At 46.8% G+C, this 18,392-nt stretch overlaps 2 protein-coding genes across 4 annotated transcripts in view; one reads left to right on the top strand and one right to left on the bottom strand.

Moving 5' to 3' along the window:
- FGD1 (FYVE, RhoGEF and PH domain containing 1) overlaps positions 1 to 2,534 on the top strand; it is a 144,270-nt gene extending 141,736 nt beyond the window's left edge. For both annotated transcript variants that reach the window (XM_018565514.1, XM_018565516.1), the window contains exon 18: positions 2,103 to 2,534. In XM_018565514.1, the coding sequence (XP_018421016.1) occupies positions 2,103 to 2,369 (267 nt within the window). In that variant the 3' untranslated portion in view covers positions 2,370 to 2,534. The remainder of the gene's footprint in view (positions 1 to 2,102) is intronic.
- A 12,668-nt stretch (positions 2,535 to 15,202) lies between these two features.
- Positions 15,203 to 18,392, bottom strand: part of TSR2 (TSR2, ribosome maturation factor) — an 8,421-nt gene continuing 5,231 nt past the window's right edge. The window contains exons 4-5 of one of the 2 annotated variants that reach the window (XM_018565506.1): positions 17,566 to 17,736; positions 15,203 to 15,477 (exon numbers count right to left, since the gene is read on the bottom strand). In XM_018565506.1, coding sequence (XP_018421008.1) covers positions 15,322 to 15,477; positions 17,566 to 17,736 — 327 coding nt within the window. In that variant the 3' untranslated portion in view covers positions 15,203 to 15,321. Of the gene's footprint in view, positions 15,478 to 17,565; positions 17,741 to 18,392 lie in introns of both variants that reach the window. The other variant, XM_018565505.1, reaches the window with a different exon arrangement.

Here is an 18,392-nt window from a genome sequence, read left to right as displayed (position 1 = left end):
ATGTTCATCAGATCCAAAACATTTAGGACTGGGGTGTGTTTAGGAAAAGTTGAAGGCATTTAAAGGGTCATTCAACCCAAAATTGATATGGTAGTTGGAGCCTAGTGGCTGAGTCATCCCCTGGCATCTTATATGGTATCTTACGATATGTGTCTTGGATATTATTCCCATAATTCCTACTATTGTCCCTGTCCAACTTTTTGGGGGTTCCTGCCTACTCTTGTAAAATGGTCAGGTTTAAGTATTCAGGATTGTCTAGAACAAAAGTTGCCCATCCCATGGTCTAGAAATTGAAATATCGGTTGTGAATTGACTGACCCTTAAATGCAGAAATCTAGTTATATATATAAATAACAGCATTCAGCCTATTTATTTTAGAAGTGTAAATTTATTTTTAAATATACCTTGTACAAGTACCTGATTATGTCTTTATGTTATCCGCTGCACATCATCATTCACATTGGGACAGTGAAAACACTTTGAGCCAATGAGTCTCTACTGCATTACATTAGTGCTGTCAGTCTAATACTGTGAATATGCTTACAGGAGGGGAAAGTACAGGACCCCTCCAGCCATGCTTCCCAAGCCCATTTAAATTACAGATACCAAATGCCCATGTACACAAGCACTTAGCCCCATTAAAATGGCAGCTAGATGGTTCAAATGGTATTTGATTTACATGTAGTCATATCAAATGAGAGCACCAGATCAGGTGATAGGAGCCCAAAGTCTAACTAAATATCTGATGACAACCAGAATAAAAATACAGCCAACGCAGTTAAGGGATCAAAACATCCCCCTTCATCAGGACTTAAAGAAGGCAAGGCTATGGAAGGACACAGGCAGCTGGAAGCAACATTTAATCGGCAGCACAGTACTAAAAAGCTCCCCCGTCTATTTCAGCACAATTATGAATTTGGTGTTTTGTGGTCAACACATTTTAAGGGCCAAAAACAACGGTCAGGACTTGAGGAGGGCAAGACTATGGAAGGGCTCAGGCAGCTGAAAGCAGAGTTGTGCTGAAATAGTGTCCCTCCATAGGCTTGCCTTCTGTAAGCTCCGATGATGGGGGGTTGTTTTTCGTCACCGTAACTGGGTGACCAGAATACACCAGAATACAGATTCCAAATTGTGCTGAAACAGAGTCCCTCCATAATCTTGCCTTCGTTAAGCCCCATGATGGGGGTTGTTTTTTTGGGGGGGCCACGGAAACACTTTGATTAGAATACACAGAATACAAATTCAGAATTGTGCTGAAATAGACTATACAATCATTTAGTATTGCATTTCAGATACAATTCTGCTTTCCTCTGTCCGAGTCCTTCCTTTTGTCTTGCCTTCTTTAAGCCCTGATAAAGGGGGTTGTTTTTGGCCAACAAAATGTTTTCACCAGAATACAAATTCAGAATTGTATTGAAATAGACTTAAAGGAGAACTATGAGGCGAGTGAAAATCACTCAGCCTCATAGTTCTAGCCGACCTGTGACAATGAAACTGTCACAGGTCAGCTCAATAGATTGGGAAGTGAGCGAACACATACCGTTGCTCTCTCACTTCTCGATCCTGTCCCTGCTGAGAGCCGTGACTGTCACTTACGGCTCCCTGCAGGGATTCCTGTCCCCTGTCCGATCCTCCAGCGCTGACTGGGGAGGGGGCGGGTACAGCTGGCCCTGCCTCTAGATAGGCAGAGTTAGCTGTCAATCACGCAGCTGGGTGGATCTTGACAGCTCTAGCTCTAGCTTGCTTTTAGCTGTCTGAGTCCTTCCATAGTCTTGGCTTCTTTAGGCCCTGATGAAGGGGGATGTTTTTTGCCCCCACAACACATTGGCTGTATTTGGTTGTCACCAAACGTTTGACAAAATACTTTGACTCCTGTCACCTGAGTTGGTGTTCTCATTTGACCTGACTACATGTGGATTTCTGGATTTGCCTGACCCCCATTTCAGCACGGAGGCTGCTGAATGGTGGGTCCCCGCTTTATGGTGAGCAGCCACAAGCCTTTAATCGTGATTATGCTGATTTGGTTGAAAATTGATGTTCAGCGCCTCACGCCTCCTACCTTTTGGGCAAGTAGCATTTGATTCTTTTTTTTTCTGTCCCAGGATGTAAAGGCTCAAAGGAGCATCCCTTTAATTGGCTTTGAGATAACCCCGACAGAACAGTGTGAACGCTCCGATCGCAAACACGTCTTCAAGATCAGCCAAAGCCAGCTCAGCTTCTACTTCAGCCCCGAAACCGAACAGCTTCAACGCCGTTGGGTGAAAGCGCTGTCCCGAGCGGGACGAGGGGAGGATTACAATGCCAAACACTTACTCCTGGAGACCGAGGAAGAAAACGAAGGTACCGGAGAGACGCTAGGGGACACTTGAGGATCAATCCACTACACCTCCCTTTTGGAGACACCTAAGAAGGACGGTTAGACAAATCCATTCATCTTCAATAGGGGACTATTGTAAATGTGAGGCTGGACTTGCCTATCATGGCTTCACACGGGGAGGGCTGGACTCACCCATAGTACTTCCATGTTCAACAAAGGACCTGAAAGAAATATGAAAAGAATGGACATGCTATCTCAGAGGACTTCTGAAGAACTTACCCAAGTGTTCTACTCTGGGACAGCTCAATGGGATGGGGCTGGACTGACCCATCGTCGCTTACATAGGGAGGAGTTGGATGGCTGGCTTGACCATTACCACCTCCTTCCTTGGTCAACTGATGCTTCCACACTCCTGAACTCATTCTTTACACAAATCCATCACTGGCACTTTCTCTTTTTTTTTTTTATATGTTATGTATTATAATTATTTTTTATATTTACCAACACTTTTTTTTAAGTTGTTCTTTGCTCGTTTTGGAACCCCCGGGGTTCCTGTTTTAAGAATTCTAACATCATTCCAAACTCCATGCTTACATATCTTAAAAGTAGCCTGGTAGCATTTGAGATCCTGCCTTAAGAGAGTGACAGAAATGTGGACAGGGTGCCAAAAAAAAAATCAATTGATTTCCAGCTCTGGGAATTATTCTAAAGTGCCATAATACATGTTATAAGCTTATTACCACTGAGGTGTAATGTGTCACCCGTGTCCTTCCGAATCTGCTTGCAATGTTGCTTTTTGTGCAAGTATCCTGCCAACTGCGCCAGAATCAAAAGTTTGTCGGCATTATAAAGTAGAACTAATGGGCAGATTAGATTGACATGTTCCCACTCAATATTCCACTAGTACATAGTAACCGGTCTATTTATGAACAGCGTGCAGAGCCGTTTGCTATGCGAATCTCTGTGAATGTTCATTCTGTGCAAATAGAGACAAAAATGAATGTTCTTAGTATATCTCCTAGTCAGGTTGAATGTAATGTAATACAGCATTATGGCCTTTAGATGGAGCTGATGAGCATAAGAAAGAAGTGTTTCTTTGTATATCTCCTATTCAGGTTGAATGTAATGTAATACCACATTATGACCATTAGATGGAGCTGATGAGCATAGGAAAGAAGTGTTTCTTAGTATATTTCCTATTCAGGTTGAATGTAATGTAATACCACATTATGGTCATTAGATGGAGCGGATGAGCATAGGAAAGAAGTGTTTCTTAGTATATCTCCTATTCAGGTTGAATGTAATGTAATACCACATTATGGCCTCTAGATGGAACTGAAGAGCATAGGAAAGAAGCGTTTCTTTGTATATCTCCTAGTCAGGTTGAGTGTAATGTAATACCACATTATGGCCCTAAGATGGAGCTGATGAGCATAGGAAATAAGTGTTTCTTAGTATATCTCCTATTCAGGTTGAATGTAATGTAACACCACATTATGGCCATTTAGATGGATCGGATGAGCATAGGAAAGAAGCGTTCCTTTGTATATCTCCTATTCAGGTTGAATGTAATGTAATACCACATTATGGCCATTAGATGGAACTGATGAGCATAGGAAAGAGGTGTTTCTTTGTATATCTCCTAGTCAGGTTGAGTGTAATGTAATACCACATTATGGCCCTAAGATGGAGCTGATGAGCATAGGAAATAAGTGTTTCTTAGTATAGCTCCTATTCAGGTTGAATGTAATGTAATACCACATCATGGCCATTAGATGGAGCTGATGAGCATAGGAAATAAGTGTTTATTTGTTACATTCAACCTGAATAGGAAATATACAAAGAAACACCTCTTTCCTATGCTCATCATCTCCATCTAAAGGCCATAATGCTGTATTACATTACATTCAACCTGAATAGAAGATATACAATCTGTAAAATACCGCATTTAGAGCCATTAGATGGAGCTGAGAAACATAGGAAATAAATACTTCTTTCCTATGCTCCTCAGCTCCATCCAGTGGTCATAATGTGGTGTTACATTACATTCGACCTGAAAAGAAAATATACTAAGGACATTTGTTATTGCCTCTATTCACACAGACACAGGGCGAATGGCTCTGCGAGCTGTTTATAAATAGACATCCTAAGTGTTTATATTCATCTGATATAATGTTGTAATGCAGAGCTACTGTAGCAATGACAAATCAGTCCTTTGTGACATTCACGGATGCATAGATTGCATTCCCTAGCAACCAAAGGGTTTAACTTTACATATACATCAGTCTATCTATAGCCCAAACCTTTTTTTTTTAGCATTAGATAGAGTGGGGAAGGATTAGAAAACCTGTCAGGTTTCACTGCCGTCGGAGGCTCCGTTGGAGAGATTTCTTCCCTTCCTGTCTAGTAAAAAGGTTGTCTTTAGGCCAGGAAGTAAGGGGAAATCTCTCTAACAGCAACACAGACAAAAAAAAAGGTTTTGGCTACAGATACATTTATAATAGAAATCTAAAGTATTTTATGACCGAGTATATCATGATAGAATGACCAGTAAAGTATAAAGAAAGCGTATGCTATAGAGAGCCGGGTTATGACTCTCTCTCCAATTAGTTTCTGATACATACGTTGCTGGAAATGATAATGTCACATGATCATGGAAAGCTGCACAGATGATATTTTGTATTTCTTCAGCACTAGGGAATCCAATGAATTTACTAAGACTGGAGCAGACAGTCTGGAGCCGCTGTGCATGGCAACCAATCAGCTTCTAGCTTTTATTTTCAGAGCTTAAAGTAGTATTAAGGTCTGGGCGTTTTTTACCTTAAAGGAGAAGTACGAGGTGAGTGATCTTCACCCATCCTCGTAGTTCGAGCCGACCTGTGACAATTTAACTGTCACACGTCGGCTCAATGGATCGGGAAGTGAGCGAACACATACCGTCGCTCGCTCACTTCTCGATCCTGTCCATGCAGAGACCGGTGACTGTCAGCCCCGGCTCCCTGCAGGGATCCCCCCCCCCCCTCTCCGATCCTGCAGCACTGACTGGCGGAACGGACGGGGGAGGGGGCGGGTACAGCTGGCTCTGCCTCTAGATAGGCAGAGCCAGTTGTCACTCACGCAGCTGGGTGGATCTCGACAGTAATGTTGGGATCCGTCCCGTCTCGGTATACCGCAGGCTATAGCTCGTGATATACTGAGCTTTGGGTCACGGGAGGACGCTAGTTTTTTACCACTGGCAGTGATTTCAGCTAAGAGTGTGGAATCATTCAAGAAGCTTTTGGACGATTTCCTGAGAGACCGTAATATACAGGGGTACAGGTATTCTTAAGAACGAGATGGTACATGGACCTATACATACGCACACAGCATGCAATAGGTTGGACTTGATGGACTAATGTCTTTATTCAACCTCAAATACTATGTAACTATGTAGTTTATGTCCTCTTGTTACCCTGAGGAGAACTATGGGGAAAAACACTTACCCCATAGTTCTCCTTTAATGCATTCTCTGCATTAGAGTAAAAATGGCCCAGCACCTTTTTTCTCCCCCAATTCCCCCCACATTTTCCTGTCAGCGACGCTCATCCCAGCCGCCGGTCCCGAAGCGATCCTCCGTTCCACCGAACTTCCGGGTTACGGGGGGCGGGAGGAGGATACTGATGGCAGAGGAGCCATAGGCTCCTTCTGCCATCAATCAAAGTGAGAAGAGGCGTGGCCTGCCACAAGGCTGTGTGTGTCTATGGACGCATACAGCCACTGCCGGCACGAGCGCGCACGGGTGCCTCCGTTAGAACGATCCTCCGTTAGAACGAGGCTTTAATATCACTTTAATGGAACAAGCTGAAGATAGAAGCTGATTGGTTACTGTGCACAGCTGCTCCTCCCACCAATGTGTCACCATCACTGACGTCCATTGCTGCTATAGACCTCTCAGGGTAGAATTCTGGGGGCTGCTAATGCGGACTTGTTTTTAAAGTAGACTTTGAGCAAAACTTACCTAGAAAGGACAGCAGGTGTTAAAGGAGAACTATGAGATGAGTGATATCCACTCACCTCATAGTTCTAGCCGACCTGTGACAATGAGACTGCCACAGGTCGGCTCAGTAGATCGGGAGGTGAGGGAACACATACCGGCGTTCGCTCACCTCTCGATCCTGTCACAGCTCTCTGCCGTGACAGGGGAGGGGCTGGATTCCCCTCTCCCCGCTCCGATCTGCCAGCGCTGACTGGCGGAACGGACGGGGGAGGGGGCGGGTACAGCTGGCTCTGCCTCACGCAGCTGGGCGGATCCCGTCAGCTACGTCGGGATCCGCTCCAGGTGTGGCGTCTCAGTATACCGCGAGCTGTAGCTGGCGGTATACTGAGCTTAGGGTAACGGGAGGACGCTAGTTTGTGTCCTCCCGTTACCCCAAGGAGAACTATGGGGAAAAATACTGACCCCATAGTTCTCATTTAAGTAGAAGGCACTCGTTACTCTCACCTCTGTGCTGAGGGATCTCCAAAAATCTGGGCATAGAGCACAGAATTACATTTTGCTTCTGGTTAGTGGGCCCCATGCTATTTTATGAATACAGTGGCTCTAATTAGGGCCCCCATTTGCAGCAGCTAATTAATTCAGAACAGCAGGAACAGGAAGTAGAGAGCATATGGACTGGAAGCACTGAGCTAAAGGTCCTGCTGTGCTCTGTGCCAATCTCAGGAGATCCATAACTCAGACCATTACTTCCCATTCAGGAATCAGACCCCTACCCATTCAGGAATCAGACCCCCTCCCATTCAGGAATCAGACCCCTACCCATTCAGGAATCAGACCCCCTCCCATTCAGGAATCAGACCCCTACCCATTCAGGAATTAGACCCCCCTCTATTCAGGATTCAGACCATTAGTTCCCATTCAGGAATCTGCCCCCCTATTCAGGAATCAGACCCCTACCCATTCAGGAATCAGACCCCCTCCCATTCAGGAATCAGACCCCCTCCCATTCAGGAATCAGACCCCTACCTATTCAGGAATCAGACCCCTACACATTCAGGAATCAGACCCCTACACATTCAGGAATAAGACCCCCTCCCATTCAGGAATCGGACCCCCTCCCATTCAGGAATCAGACCCCTACCCATTGAGGAATCAGACCCCTACCCATTGAGGAATCAGACCCCTACCCATTGAGGAATCAGACCCCTACCCATTGAGGAATCAGACCCCTACCCATTGAGGAATCAGACCCCTACCCATTGAGGAATCAGACCCCTACCCATTGAGGAATCAGACCCCTACCCATTGAGGAATCAGACCCCTACCCATTGAGGAATCAGACCCCTACCCATTGAGGAATCAGACCCCTACCCATTGAGGAATCAGACCCCTACCCATTGAGGAATCAGACCCCTACCCATTGAGGAATCAGACCCCTACCCATTGAGGAATCAGACCCCTACCCATTGAGGAATCAGACCCCTACCCATTGAGGAATCAGACCCCTACCCATTGAGGAATCAGACCCCTACCCATTGAGGAATCAGACCCCTACCCATTGAGGAATCAGACCCCTACCCATTGAGGAATCAGACCCCTACCCATTGAGGAATCAGACCCCTACCCATTGAGGAATCAGACCCCTACCCATTGAGGAATCAGACCCCTACCCATTGAGGAATCAGACCCCTACCCATTGAGGAATCAGACCCCTACCCATTGAGGAATCAGACCCCTACCCATTGAGGAATCAGACCCCTACCCATTGAGGAATCAGACCCCTACCCATTGAGGAATCAGACCCCTACCCATTGAGGAATCAGACCCCTACCCATTGAGGAATCAGACCCCTACCCATTGAGGAATCAGACCCCTACCCATTGAGGAATCAGACCCCTACCCATTGAGGAATCAGACCCCTACCCATTGAGGAATCAGACCCCTACCCATTGAGGAATCAGACCCCTACCCATTGAGGAATCAGACCCCTACCCATTGAGGAATCAGACCCCTACCCATTGAGGAATCAGACCCCTACCCATTGAGGAATCAGACCCCTACCCATTGAGGAATCAGACCCCTACCCATTGAGGAATCAGACCCCTACCCATTGAGGAATCAGACCCCTACCCATTGAGGAATCAGACCCCCACCCATTGAGGAATCAGACCCCTACCCATTGAGGAATCAGACCCCTTCCATTCAGGAATCAGAATTGAGCCTACTGCCTAGTAAGTCAATGAGAAGACCAGTACATACTGACTGACCCCGATGCTTGTTACATGTCGGTGACACTAACGAGGTCAGCAAGAATACGGACGACCTTGGAGCTTGCGCCTTCAAAAACAAGTCTGCAATAGCAAACTTGAGATCTCTATCCTGACACTTCCCCTTTATGACCGCCAGATAGAGCCAGGTGTTGGCTAGTAGGAGACAATCTAAAGTAAATCAAATCCCAATCAGTAAAATCGAATTTAAGCATTTCGTTCTTTTATAATCTGCAGCTTTAAATAAAATAATACTTGGTGATCCTGCCATGGAAGTCCTTATTCAGCTACTTCCTGTTATGGGGTGACACTGCTCTGTCTCCCAGTTACTCTCCAGCGTTGTCACCCTTCCTCCTGGCGGAGGCTACAAGTGGCAAACTGCACAGGTATGATCTGTTTGTGTCTAACGATGTGCATCTGGTGCTGGAGAGCATGTAGACTGGAAGTGGCTGAAAGAGTCCGCCGAAGATCAGCAGCACCAAGAATCTAAAGTGGAAATGGTGAAATGAGTATTATATAAAACATAAACCATAGCAAATGTTTATAGTACATAGAGAGGGTTTACAACAGGGGTAGCCAAACTCCAGCCCTCCAGCGGTGGTGAAACTACAAATCCCATGAGGCATCTCTCTCCGGGAGTCATGTCTGTGGCTGTGAGAATCTTGCAATGCCTCATGGGATTCGTAGTTCCACCACAGCTGGAGGGCCGGAATTTGGCTACCCCTGGTTTACTAGAACTGGAGCAGACTGAATCTGGAGCAGCTGTGCATAGTAGCCAATCGTATTCTAGCTTGCGCTTTGAAAATGAAAGCTAGACGCCGATTGGCTGCCATGTGCAGCCACTCCCCTCAATGCATTTCATTAAACTAAATGCTATCCAGTTGGAGTTCAGGTCAGAGGATGGCAACCTCGGCGTTTCAGCTGTGCTGAAACTACAAAATCCTATCATGCCCCTACCACTGGGAGTCATGCCTGTGGCTGTCAGTCTTGTAATGCCTCCTGGGACTTGTAGTTCCACAACAGCTGGTGTGCCGAGGTTGCCTACCCCTGGTTTAGGGCACTAGCTGACAAGTAATGTGATGACAAATGGCCCTCCAGCTGTTGTGGAACTACAAGTCACACGACACAATGCAAGACTGACTGTTACAGACATGACTCCCAGAGACAGAGGCATGTTGGGTTTTGTAGTTGCAGCACGGCTGGAGGGCTGGAGTTGGCCACCCTTGGAGTAAGGGAGGGTTATAACCCGTCAAAATTTTGTTTTGCCATCTGTGTGCCATTGCAGAGTTTTTCCCTTCACTTCCTGTCCGATAGCCACGACAGGAAGTCAGGGAAATCCCTGGTGGTCAACAGGCCCACCAGAACTGGTGTCCCCAATTGGAAGATTTCCCATCTGTACCTGTTCTGGTGACAACCCAACACTTGGGATTTTCTTTCACCAGGACAAATAGAGGGTGAATCACCCTAACGGGGACACAGACAGCAATACAAACCTGACCGGGGTTCTAATCCAAAACTAACAAAAACTCTTTGGCTTCAGTTGCACTTTACGGGACAAGAGGATCTAACTGCGCGTATCACAGGGTGCATGACTGTGGTTTGTACAACCAGCAAACACTAGACCAGGCGTAGGCAACCTTGGCCCTCCAGCTGCTGTGGAACTACAAGTCCCATGAGACACTGCAAGACAGGCATGACTCCTGGACCCAGATGCATGATGGGATTTGTATTTTCGGCACAGTTGGGGTGCTGAGGTTGCCTCCCTGTGCACCAGACCGTTGATTAGATCCGCCCTTCAGTTCATTGGCCTGAATAATGGGGATAATACATGCGTGCTCACATGTATAGGAGGAGATCATGTGTATAAAACGACAGGGTGAACTGCGGCACTTCATAACGTGTTTTCTCTAAACGCATGTGCCAAACTTTCCAGGTTTTGTAAGAATGATTTGTATCGGCAACCATGACTCCAAAGCCCAGTGCGGTCACTGTGCAGCGCTCGGCAGGGGTAAGTTTTCTATAGGAGCGCTCTCTACGCATGTCTTTTATACCCTGTCTTGCTGCCCCTGTCAATGTTCCCTTGTACTGTATCTTTGGCACAGGGTGACTGCCTGTATCACATCTCTGCTTCCAGTTACTGTCTGTTATTTGGGTGGAGGCATGGCGTTGGTGGCAGGCCACTGGAAATTGTTTGGATTCAGTGCCTCCCCCCATCCCCTTCCCTACCTGTGCTGTGTGCTGGAGGTATGTTCTATCTGTTCAATACAGTCTGTTTACTGCAAGCCGTCTACTTGTGTGTTTCTTATGCGCCGTGTCACGTGGTCTCTCGTACTGCTTAAGGGAATCAAGTGATCGTGGACTCAACGTTGTCTTCCATCGAAGGGGGTTGCCAAGTTCTTGTGATGTACATCCATTGGTACCAATGGCAATTGTTGGGTGTCATCGAAAAGTAAATGATTGCACCACACAGCTTACAATTGTAAACTCCAACCATCAAAGAAGGGGGGGGGGGCAAGAACATCACTTCTTTCATCATTAGATTAAAATATTAAAGGAGAACTATGGAGGCGAGTGATTTTCACTCAACCTCATAGTTCGAGCCGACGTGCGACACTGAAACTGTCACGCGTCGGCTCAATAGATCAGGAAGTGAGAGAACACATACAGTCACTCGCTCACTTCTCGATCCTGCCTCTGCAGAGAGCCGTGACTGTCACTCACAGAGTCAGTTTGAACCTGTTGCCTCCACAATCTTCAGGTGTCTATATTCAAACAGGTCGGTCATCTAGAACAGAGTTTCTGAAAAGGTTTTTTATTTATGTCACTGTTTAAAGGAGAACTATGGGGTCAGGGCTTTTCCCCATAGTTCTCCTAAGGGTAACGGGAGGACACAAACTAGCGTCCTCCCGTCACCCAAAGCTCAGTATACTGCGAGCTACCGCTCGTGGTATACTGAGATGCTGAAGCGGATCCCGACAATTATGTCTGGATCCGCCCAGCTGCGTGACTGACAGCTGGCTCTGCCTATCTATTTCTGTGGTCTGAACATAGCACTTCACAACCTTGAAATGTCATGCCATATAGGAACCTTGCCTTTGATAACTGTGTATGTGGAAACACGAACTGTATCCAGCCCAAGATTGTGTGCGTGCCTTACCTGATTGGAGAGCTAAGTGCAAGTAACCTTTCTGTTCTGCCCTGTGCTTTTGGTCCTATCCGGACCTGACCTGTTGTTCAACCTATTACTTTCTGTTTTACAAAACTGAAAATGCTCAATAAAAACTATTGAAACTAAAATCACCCTCTTTTACCAAGAATTTGGAGGCACCCCTGATGAAGCCAAAAGGCACGCTGGTGGAGAAAGGCTGCTCTGGAATGGCATTAGATGAGTTTTCATTGAGGCGATCTTTGGAAACGCCATTAGATTTATTGTTCCCATTTCCATAAACAGAGGGCAGTCGTGGGTTAATTTTGCAGAGATTCACAAAACATTAAAAAAAACACAATGAGCAATGAAGACTTCCGACAGTCACGTGTTCGCTTGCTCTCCATACAAATGAATCCCTTATGGTACCTGCAAGAGAAAGACATCCTAGAAAGAGCAGTCATTTGTGACTTTAATTTCTCGGACACCAAGGCAAGAAATTGGGGGGAATGTGGTTGTCACCGGGGCAGAAAGGCGCACACAGCGGAAGTTTTAAAACTTCCCCAGGCTCGCATCACTTTTCTTCCTGACATTCCCACCAATAGGGACGCAGACAACAATATAAGCTAGACATAGGCTCCAAATCTTCCACATATTTAATCCTTTGCGCAGCCACCGCCACGTCATGCACACGGACTCCTGGCTGCTATAGCAGGCTAGCGTTAGCTTACTCCTGGGCTTCCTAGCAGAAGTGCCCATAAAGCCCGATCACTTTCATGTGCTGTAGAAGAGCTCACCAAGTGACCCAGGCTTGCCTCTCCCTCCTGGGTGCCCAGGACCATCACAGCAAGTGATGGAAAGTGGCAGAAGACTGGCATTTGCTGATTGTCCCCCTCCCCCTGTAAAGAGCGACTCCGGAAGGGATACGTTCTGACTACTTCCGGTTTCAGCGCCGTCATTCCCAGGCCTCCCTGGCTGGGGATGGATCGAATCCAAGGTGACCTGTGCTCAGCCAGCTTCAACAGAGTGCAAAGGTGACATTAGGGGTCTAATAAACCCCCGATGTCACGTTAAAGAGAACGTCACCTTCATGTGCTGTCACATAGGGAGCTTATCAGCCCAATTGTGATAGATATACAGGTAAGTTATAAAGAGAAGATACAAGTTTAAAAATGAAAGCTTAATGAAACCAAAAACTCTCCCCAAAAATTCAGAAAGCTGCCCATCCCCTATAATAATTGAAGAAACCATTCCAGGTGCTGCAGTAAAAAGGCGAGAGAGAGAGAGAGAGAGAGTTAAGGAGGAACTTCTCCCTCATCTTAAGGTGCCCATACACCTTTACCAATTTATCTGCAGATTTTCTGTGGTCAGATGGAAAAAGTGCAACAGATTGGCCCAGGTGAAGATTCCTCCATCCACACAGTGTAGCGTAGAAGGAGGAATCTGTTGCACCTTTTCCATCTGACCACAGAAAATCTGCAGATAAATTGTAAGGTGTATGGGCAGCTTTAGAAATGACAACAAAGGCACCTTTAGAAATGTTTAGTAATGATAATCTACAAATCACACTTCTAGATCTTTGCCGGCTTTTTCTTTACTTCATACTTTTTCTTTTCCTCCCTCATGGCGGCCATTTTCACTGAGGGCAGACAAATCCATTTTCCTTTATTGTCTGGGACTCTGGATTATGTGACATCATCTGAGGGGGGATGCCTTTCCCACGAGATTTCAGTTTTTCAGAGGCGATATCCCAGGAGGGCACTGGTGATGTATCCTTCCCAGGATGCATATGTGAGGCCAGGGCTACATCACTAGTGCCTCACTCAACCAGGAAGTTGAACAGTAAATGTAAGTAAAAGCAAAAAAATGTAGAGCCAAAGGAAATCTCACCGTTCCAATTCCTTAGCCTCCATCAGGGCTCCCCAGGTGCTGGTCTAACAGGTGCGTCTCCACCTTGGAATGTAGTAATAAGCAAACAGACCGCACTATCCAGAGAACTCCAATACCCCAGACTCCATTGAAATTCACGGCAAATCCAGCACAACAGTGAATAAAGCAACAAATACCAGCACTGCGCACCCCCAACCTCTCACGTTTCACGCGTAGGTTAATTCACAGAGGTAATCCTACGGGCGGAACATGTGAAAAGCCGCACAGCCTCATCAAGGCACCTCTGTGTAGTGTGGTCCTAACTCTAACCTATGAGAGCCTCCATTTTGGAGCATATATAGCAAAGGGTGAATTAGGTGTAGGTTTACCAGGAGGCAGCCCAGGGATTTCCACAGGGGTTCCTGGTGAGCCTGCACCCAATTCATCCTTTGCTATATATGCTCCAAAATGGAGGCTCTCATAGATGGTGAGTGTGCTGGGAAACGTTTTGCTATTTTCTTTCTCATTCTGCCACTGCGTGACAGTTTAATACAACAGCCAGTACAACATGGAGGGCTCAACCCGTCAAGGAAAATTGGAATTAAAAAGAGAACTATGGCCAAACCTTTTTTTATGCATTAGTTCTCCTTTGGGTCACTGGAGGACATTTACCAATGTCCTCCTGTGACCCAAAACCCAGCAAATAGTGAGCTACTGCCCCCTAGAAGCTGCCAGCACAGAGCCACGCTGAAGCCAGGAAGGATCCTGACAATATTGTCAGGTTGCATCCCACTGCCTGATTGACAGCTGGTTCTGCTTCTCTAGAGCCAGAGCCAGCTGTGCCCACCCCCTACCCTGTCTATCCCTCCAATGAGTGATGGAGGAACAGAAAGGGGAGGGGAGAATCCCTGCTCGAATTATACAGCCAGCATGTGACCACTGCAGTGTCGCACATCGGTTTGAACTGTGGGGATAAGTGCACTTCACTCTCCCCATAATAGCTCCTTTAAGAAGGGATTCTAACTGCTTGTTGGGTAGAGAAGGGGTTTCCCTGGGCCTGGCCTACATTTTATTTTCTTTGCCCACGACCAATTCACTTGTAGATGGCCGTATAACCCGACAGTATCTGAATTCCGGTGTACCTCAGCGCACAATAAAGAAAGACTGCAGACGTCTCATTTTGAAAATAGTTGATTGGTTGTTGTGCTGGTCCTGTTGCTTCAACTCCTTGAGTCATTGACCTGGAGCAATTACACAGCTACGGAGTTCCGACCTCTCAAACCTTCACAATTCTGCATACTTGTTCCAGGGAAGTGACTCAAGGTGTAATAAGACCAAATGGTCATAAAAAGCCTCTTTCTCTATGCTATCCTGAATGCACTGAACAACCAGGCACCCGAATGTATGGTGTTTGCACTGAAGTGTTGTCAGAATGTGATTTCAAAGGCCACCAGAATGTAAAAAAAGCAGCAGCTCACACAGGGCAAGGTCAATGTTATCGAGGTCCTTTAGACGAGAACAAAATACCTGGGCAATGGTTAAAATGGCTGAAATAGAGCCAACTATGGCCGGCTTTACTGCAGCAGAATAGCAATGCTTTTAACACAGCATGATCCTTCGTGATGACAGAGTCCGAGAGCTCCCGGTAACAGTAACTGAGTATATACAATGGCCAGTCTTCTGAACCAGGTGCAACATTGCCACCTAGTGGTGCTTTATAGGAAGCTCCGGCTCAAGTCTGCAAAGGTCACTTCTTTTTTCTCCGCACTACAGTCCATCCGTCAGGCTCTTGTTCTAGCTCCTGAGGACCCCTGCTGTGTCCGCCGGCCTCTGATGTGCTAGGTGTGCTGGAAGCGTTTGGTACAGCGGATGATGAATTGGTGCTCGTCTCACAGTCCATTGCCTGTGAAGGAATAGGAAACATTAGTACAAATCTATTAACAGAGGGAAACAAGGCCTCCAATACACTGATTACAGACTGTGAAGGAATAGGAAACAGTGGTATAAATCTATAAACAGAGGGAAACAAGGCCTCCAATACACTGATTACAGACAGCAGCACAAGTTAAAGGGGAATTCCATTTTCCCAGGTGAATTTGAGAAAATGGAACTACACCTACCAATCTGACCCCTCCCGCTGCTCTTACATCTGAACGAACGCTCCTTCCCCTCCGTAGCTGCCGACCCCATACACAGCAGTGTAGGCTTCAACTCTAAACTAAAGGGGCAGGATGATTGTGACATCATTGACCTTACATGGCTGTATATGACATTAACCTGATATGGCCATGTGACCATATAAGGACAATGATGTCAGCACAAGCATTCCGACCCTTTGTCTATAAGCAGCTGCGGGGCGGGGAAAGCCCCAGACTGCAGCTGACTGGGTGGTTGGCCCATGGCACTTCCGCGTTCGGAGGAGCTCAGGTTTGACATTTACTTTGGTCAATCCTAATGTGGCCATATAACGATCAATTATGTCCCGCCCCCTTTGTGAACAGAATACAAGGCGTTTTGTGGATGGTGGAGTGGAAGGAGTGGGTGAATGACAGGATCCCTGCAGCTCTCAGTCACAGTACTGACAGTAGTTTCCAGCATCAGTGAAGAGAGGACTTTTACAGTAAGGAGCAGAGATCCACACGTGGCATAATCAGAAGAGGTCACTTGTCTGACTTGTGGTGTTGACCATATTTTTTTTCCTGGAGTTTAAAAAACCACAAACAGCAGCAACACCCAGCTAGACCGCCCATGGGTTAGCCGAGGAAGCCACAGCTCAATCATACACATCTGTCAGACTAGGTTTGTAGAATCGTGGTTGCAAGTCATTGCTGGTAATGCACTCACATACATTATTCCAGAGGTAGGCAACCTTGGCATTCCATACAAGTGAACAAACAGCGCTCTCGGAAGGGGGGCTCGGTGTGAACAGTATGCTGCCCTGAAAAACAGTAGGAGGACCTGTGCTTGCTAGAAAATGGAAAGTTCAAACCAGGGCGCAAAACTTGTGGGGTAGGTGATTTAAAACATGAGTGCTGGTAAATGTACTAAATTTAGTACATTTACCAGCACTCATGTTTTAAATCACTAAATCATTATTCCAGAGGTTGCCTACCTCTGGAATAATGTATGTGAGTGCATTACCAGCAATGACTTGCAACCACGATTCTACAAACCTAGTCTGACAGATGTGTATGAAAAATGGAAAGTTCAAACCAGGGCGCAAAACTTGTGGGGTAGGTGATTTAAAACATGAGTGCTGGTAAATGTACTAAATTTAGTACATTTACCAGCACTCATGTTTTAAATCACCTACCCCACAAGTTTTGCGCCCTGGTTTGAACTTTCCATTTTCTAACCTTGGCATTCCATCAGATGTGGAACTACAAGTCCCATGACTGACCGCCAAAGGCATGACTCCCAGGGACAGAGACACTGTGGGATTTGTAGTTTCAGCACAGATGGAATGGTGAAGTTTCCTACCCCGCATTATACACCGGCCATTAAGCCCTCATTTAGTCGGGTAACGGCCGGCCCGTACAGATCCGTGCTGCGTGCAGGGCCGTTTCAGGCAGCTCCCGGGAAGAACAGGTACTGCGTATGATTTGTACGCAGCAGCCTGTCCTTCTCTATGGGAGTACGCCGCCCTACGCTCACCTGACCTGCACGGTCGTACGGGTGCGTCTGTCCCTGCTCGGACGCAGACAGGATCCATCCGGTCAGTGTACGAGCATGGACACCCGCACAGACACACGGGGCGGGTGAGCGTATGGCTGCGCAGTCCCATAGAGAAGGACGGGGGCTGCGTACAAATCACACGCAGCACCTGTCCTTCCTGGGAGCTGCCCGATACGGCCGTGCGCGCAGCACAGCCGTTACCCGTGTGAATGAGGGCTAACGCTAAACAAGCAGCCTGTCACCAGTGCATTCACCCAACTCTGACAGCCACGGCCGCTGATCCTTTTTTCCCCACTTTTCTAGAGTCAACTCCTACCTCTTCTTCATCATCATCACTGCTTTCCTCCTCGTCCTCCGGGGGTTTCACCTCCTGAACATTGGCTTTCACGTTGTACTTTTTCTGAGACAGCTCTGCGATCTTCTGCTGCACTGCAGCCGTGTCTCCGCGCTGACACTGAGAATACAAGGAGCACAGCAGCTGGGCGATCTGCACCAGAATGGGAAAAAGAGAACAAGACTTGGATTACATCAGAACGGTAATTCTTTGGCGGATGGAGACAAAAACAACAGTAATTATTATTCTCAACTCTGATCTCTAAAATCGAGTGTACTGTCCAAATTTGTCTGTATCACGGGCCCTAATAAATGTATTCTGATCGGGGAGAGCTCATAGGCAGATCTGGACATATTGCCTATGCTGGATTGTCGCCTGATCCACCAGATAATGGCTGAATTGGAGAATGTCTTTAGGCTACCCTTGTGTAGCAACCCCCTGATCCACGTGAGGAGGTTAGAGACCCCCTAGTGACAGGGTGGGCTAGCATGACACTATCTTGGCTGGTTGTGGTCACTTTAGGAGGTTTAAAGAATGCATTCACCATTGTGCTCACGTGGAGAGAGGGGTAGGGGTACAGAAACCCAGGACATGTACAGACTACATATCCAATTCCAGGTATACAGTGGAGAGAGCCTTTAAGCCAGCGGTCTCAAACCTCTGGCCCTCCAGCTGTGGTGGAACTACAAATCCCATGAGGCATTGCAAGATTCTCAGCCACAGACATGACTCCCGAAGAGAGATGCATCATGGGATTTGTAGTTTCACCACAGCTGGAGGGCCGGAGGTTTGAGACCCCTGCTTTAAGC

Source organism: Nanorana parkeri, unplaced genomic scaffold (genome assembly GCF_000935625.1).
Source record: "Nanorana parkeri isolate BGI_ZX_2015 unplaced genomic scaffold, ASM93562v1 scaffold854, whole genome shotgun sequence".
Classification (NCBI taxonomy): Eukaryota; Metazoa; Chordata; class Amphibia; order Anura; family Dicroglossidae; genus Nanorana; species Nanorana parkeri.
The sequence above is the reverse complement of the archived record's forward strand: the minus strand, read 5'-3'. Positions and strand labels throughout refer to the sequence as shown.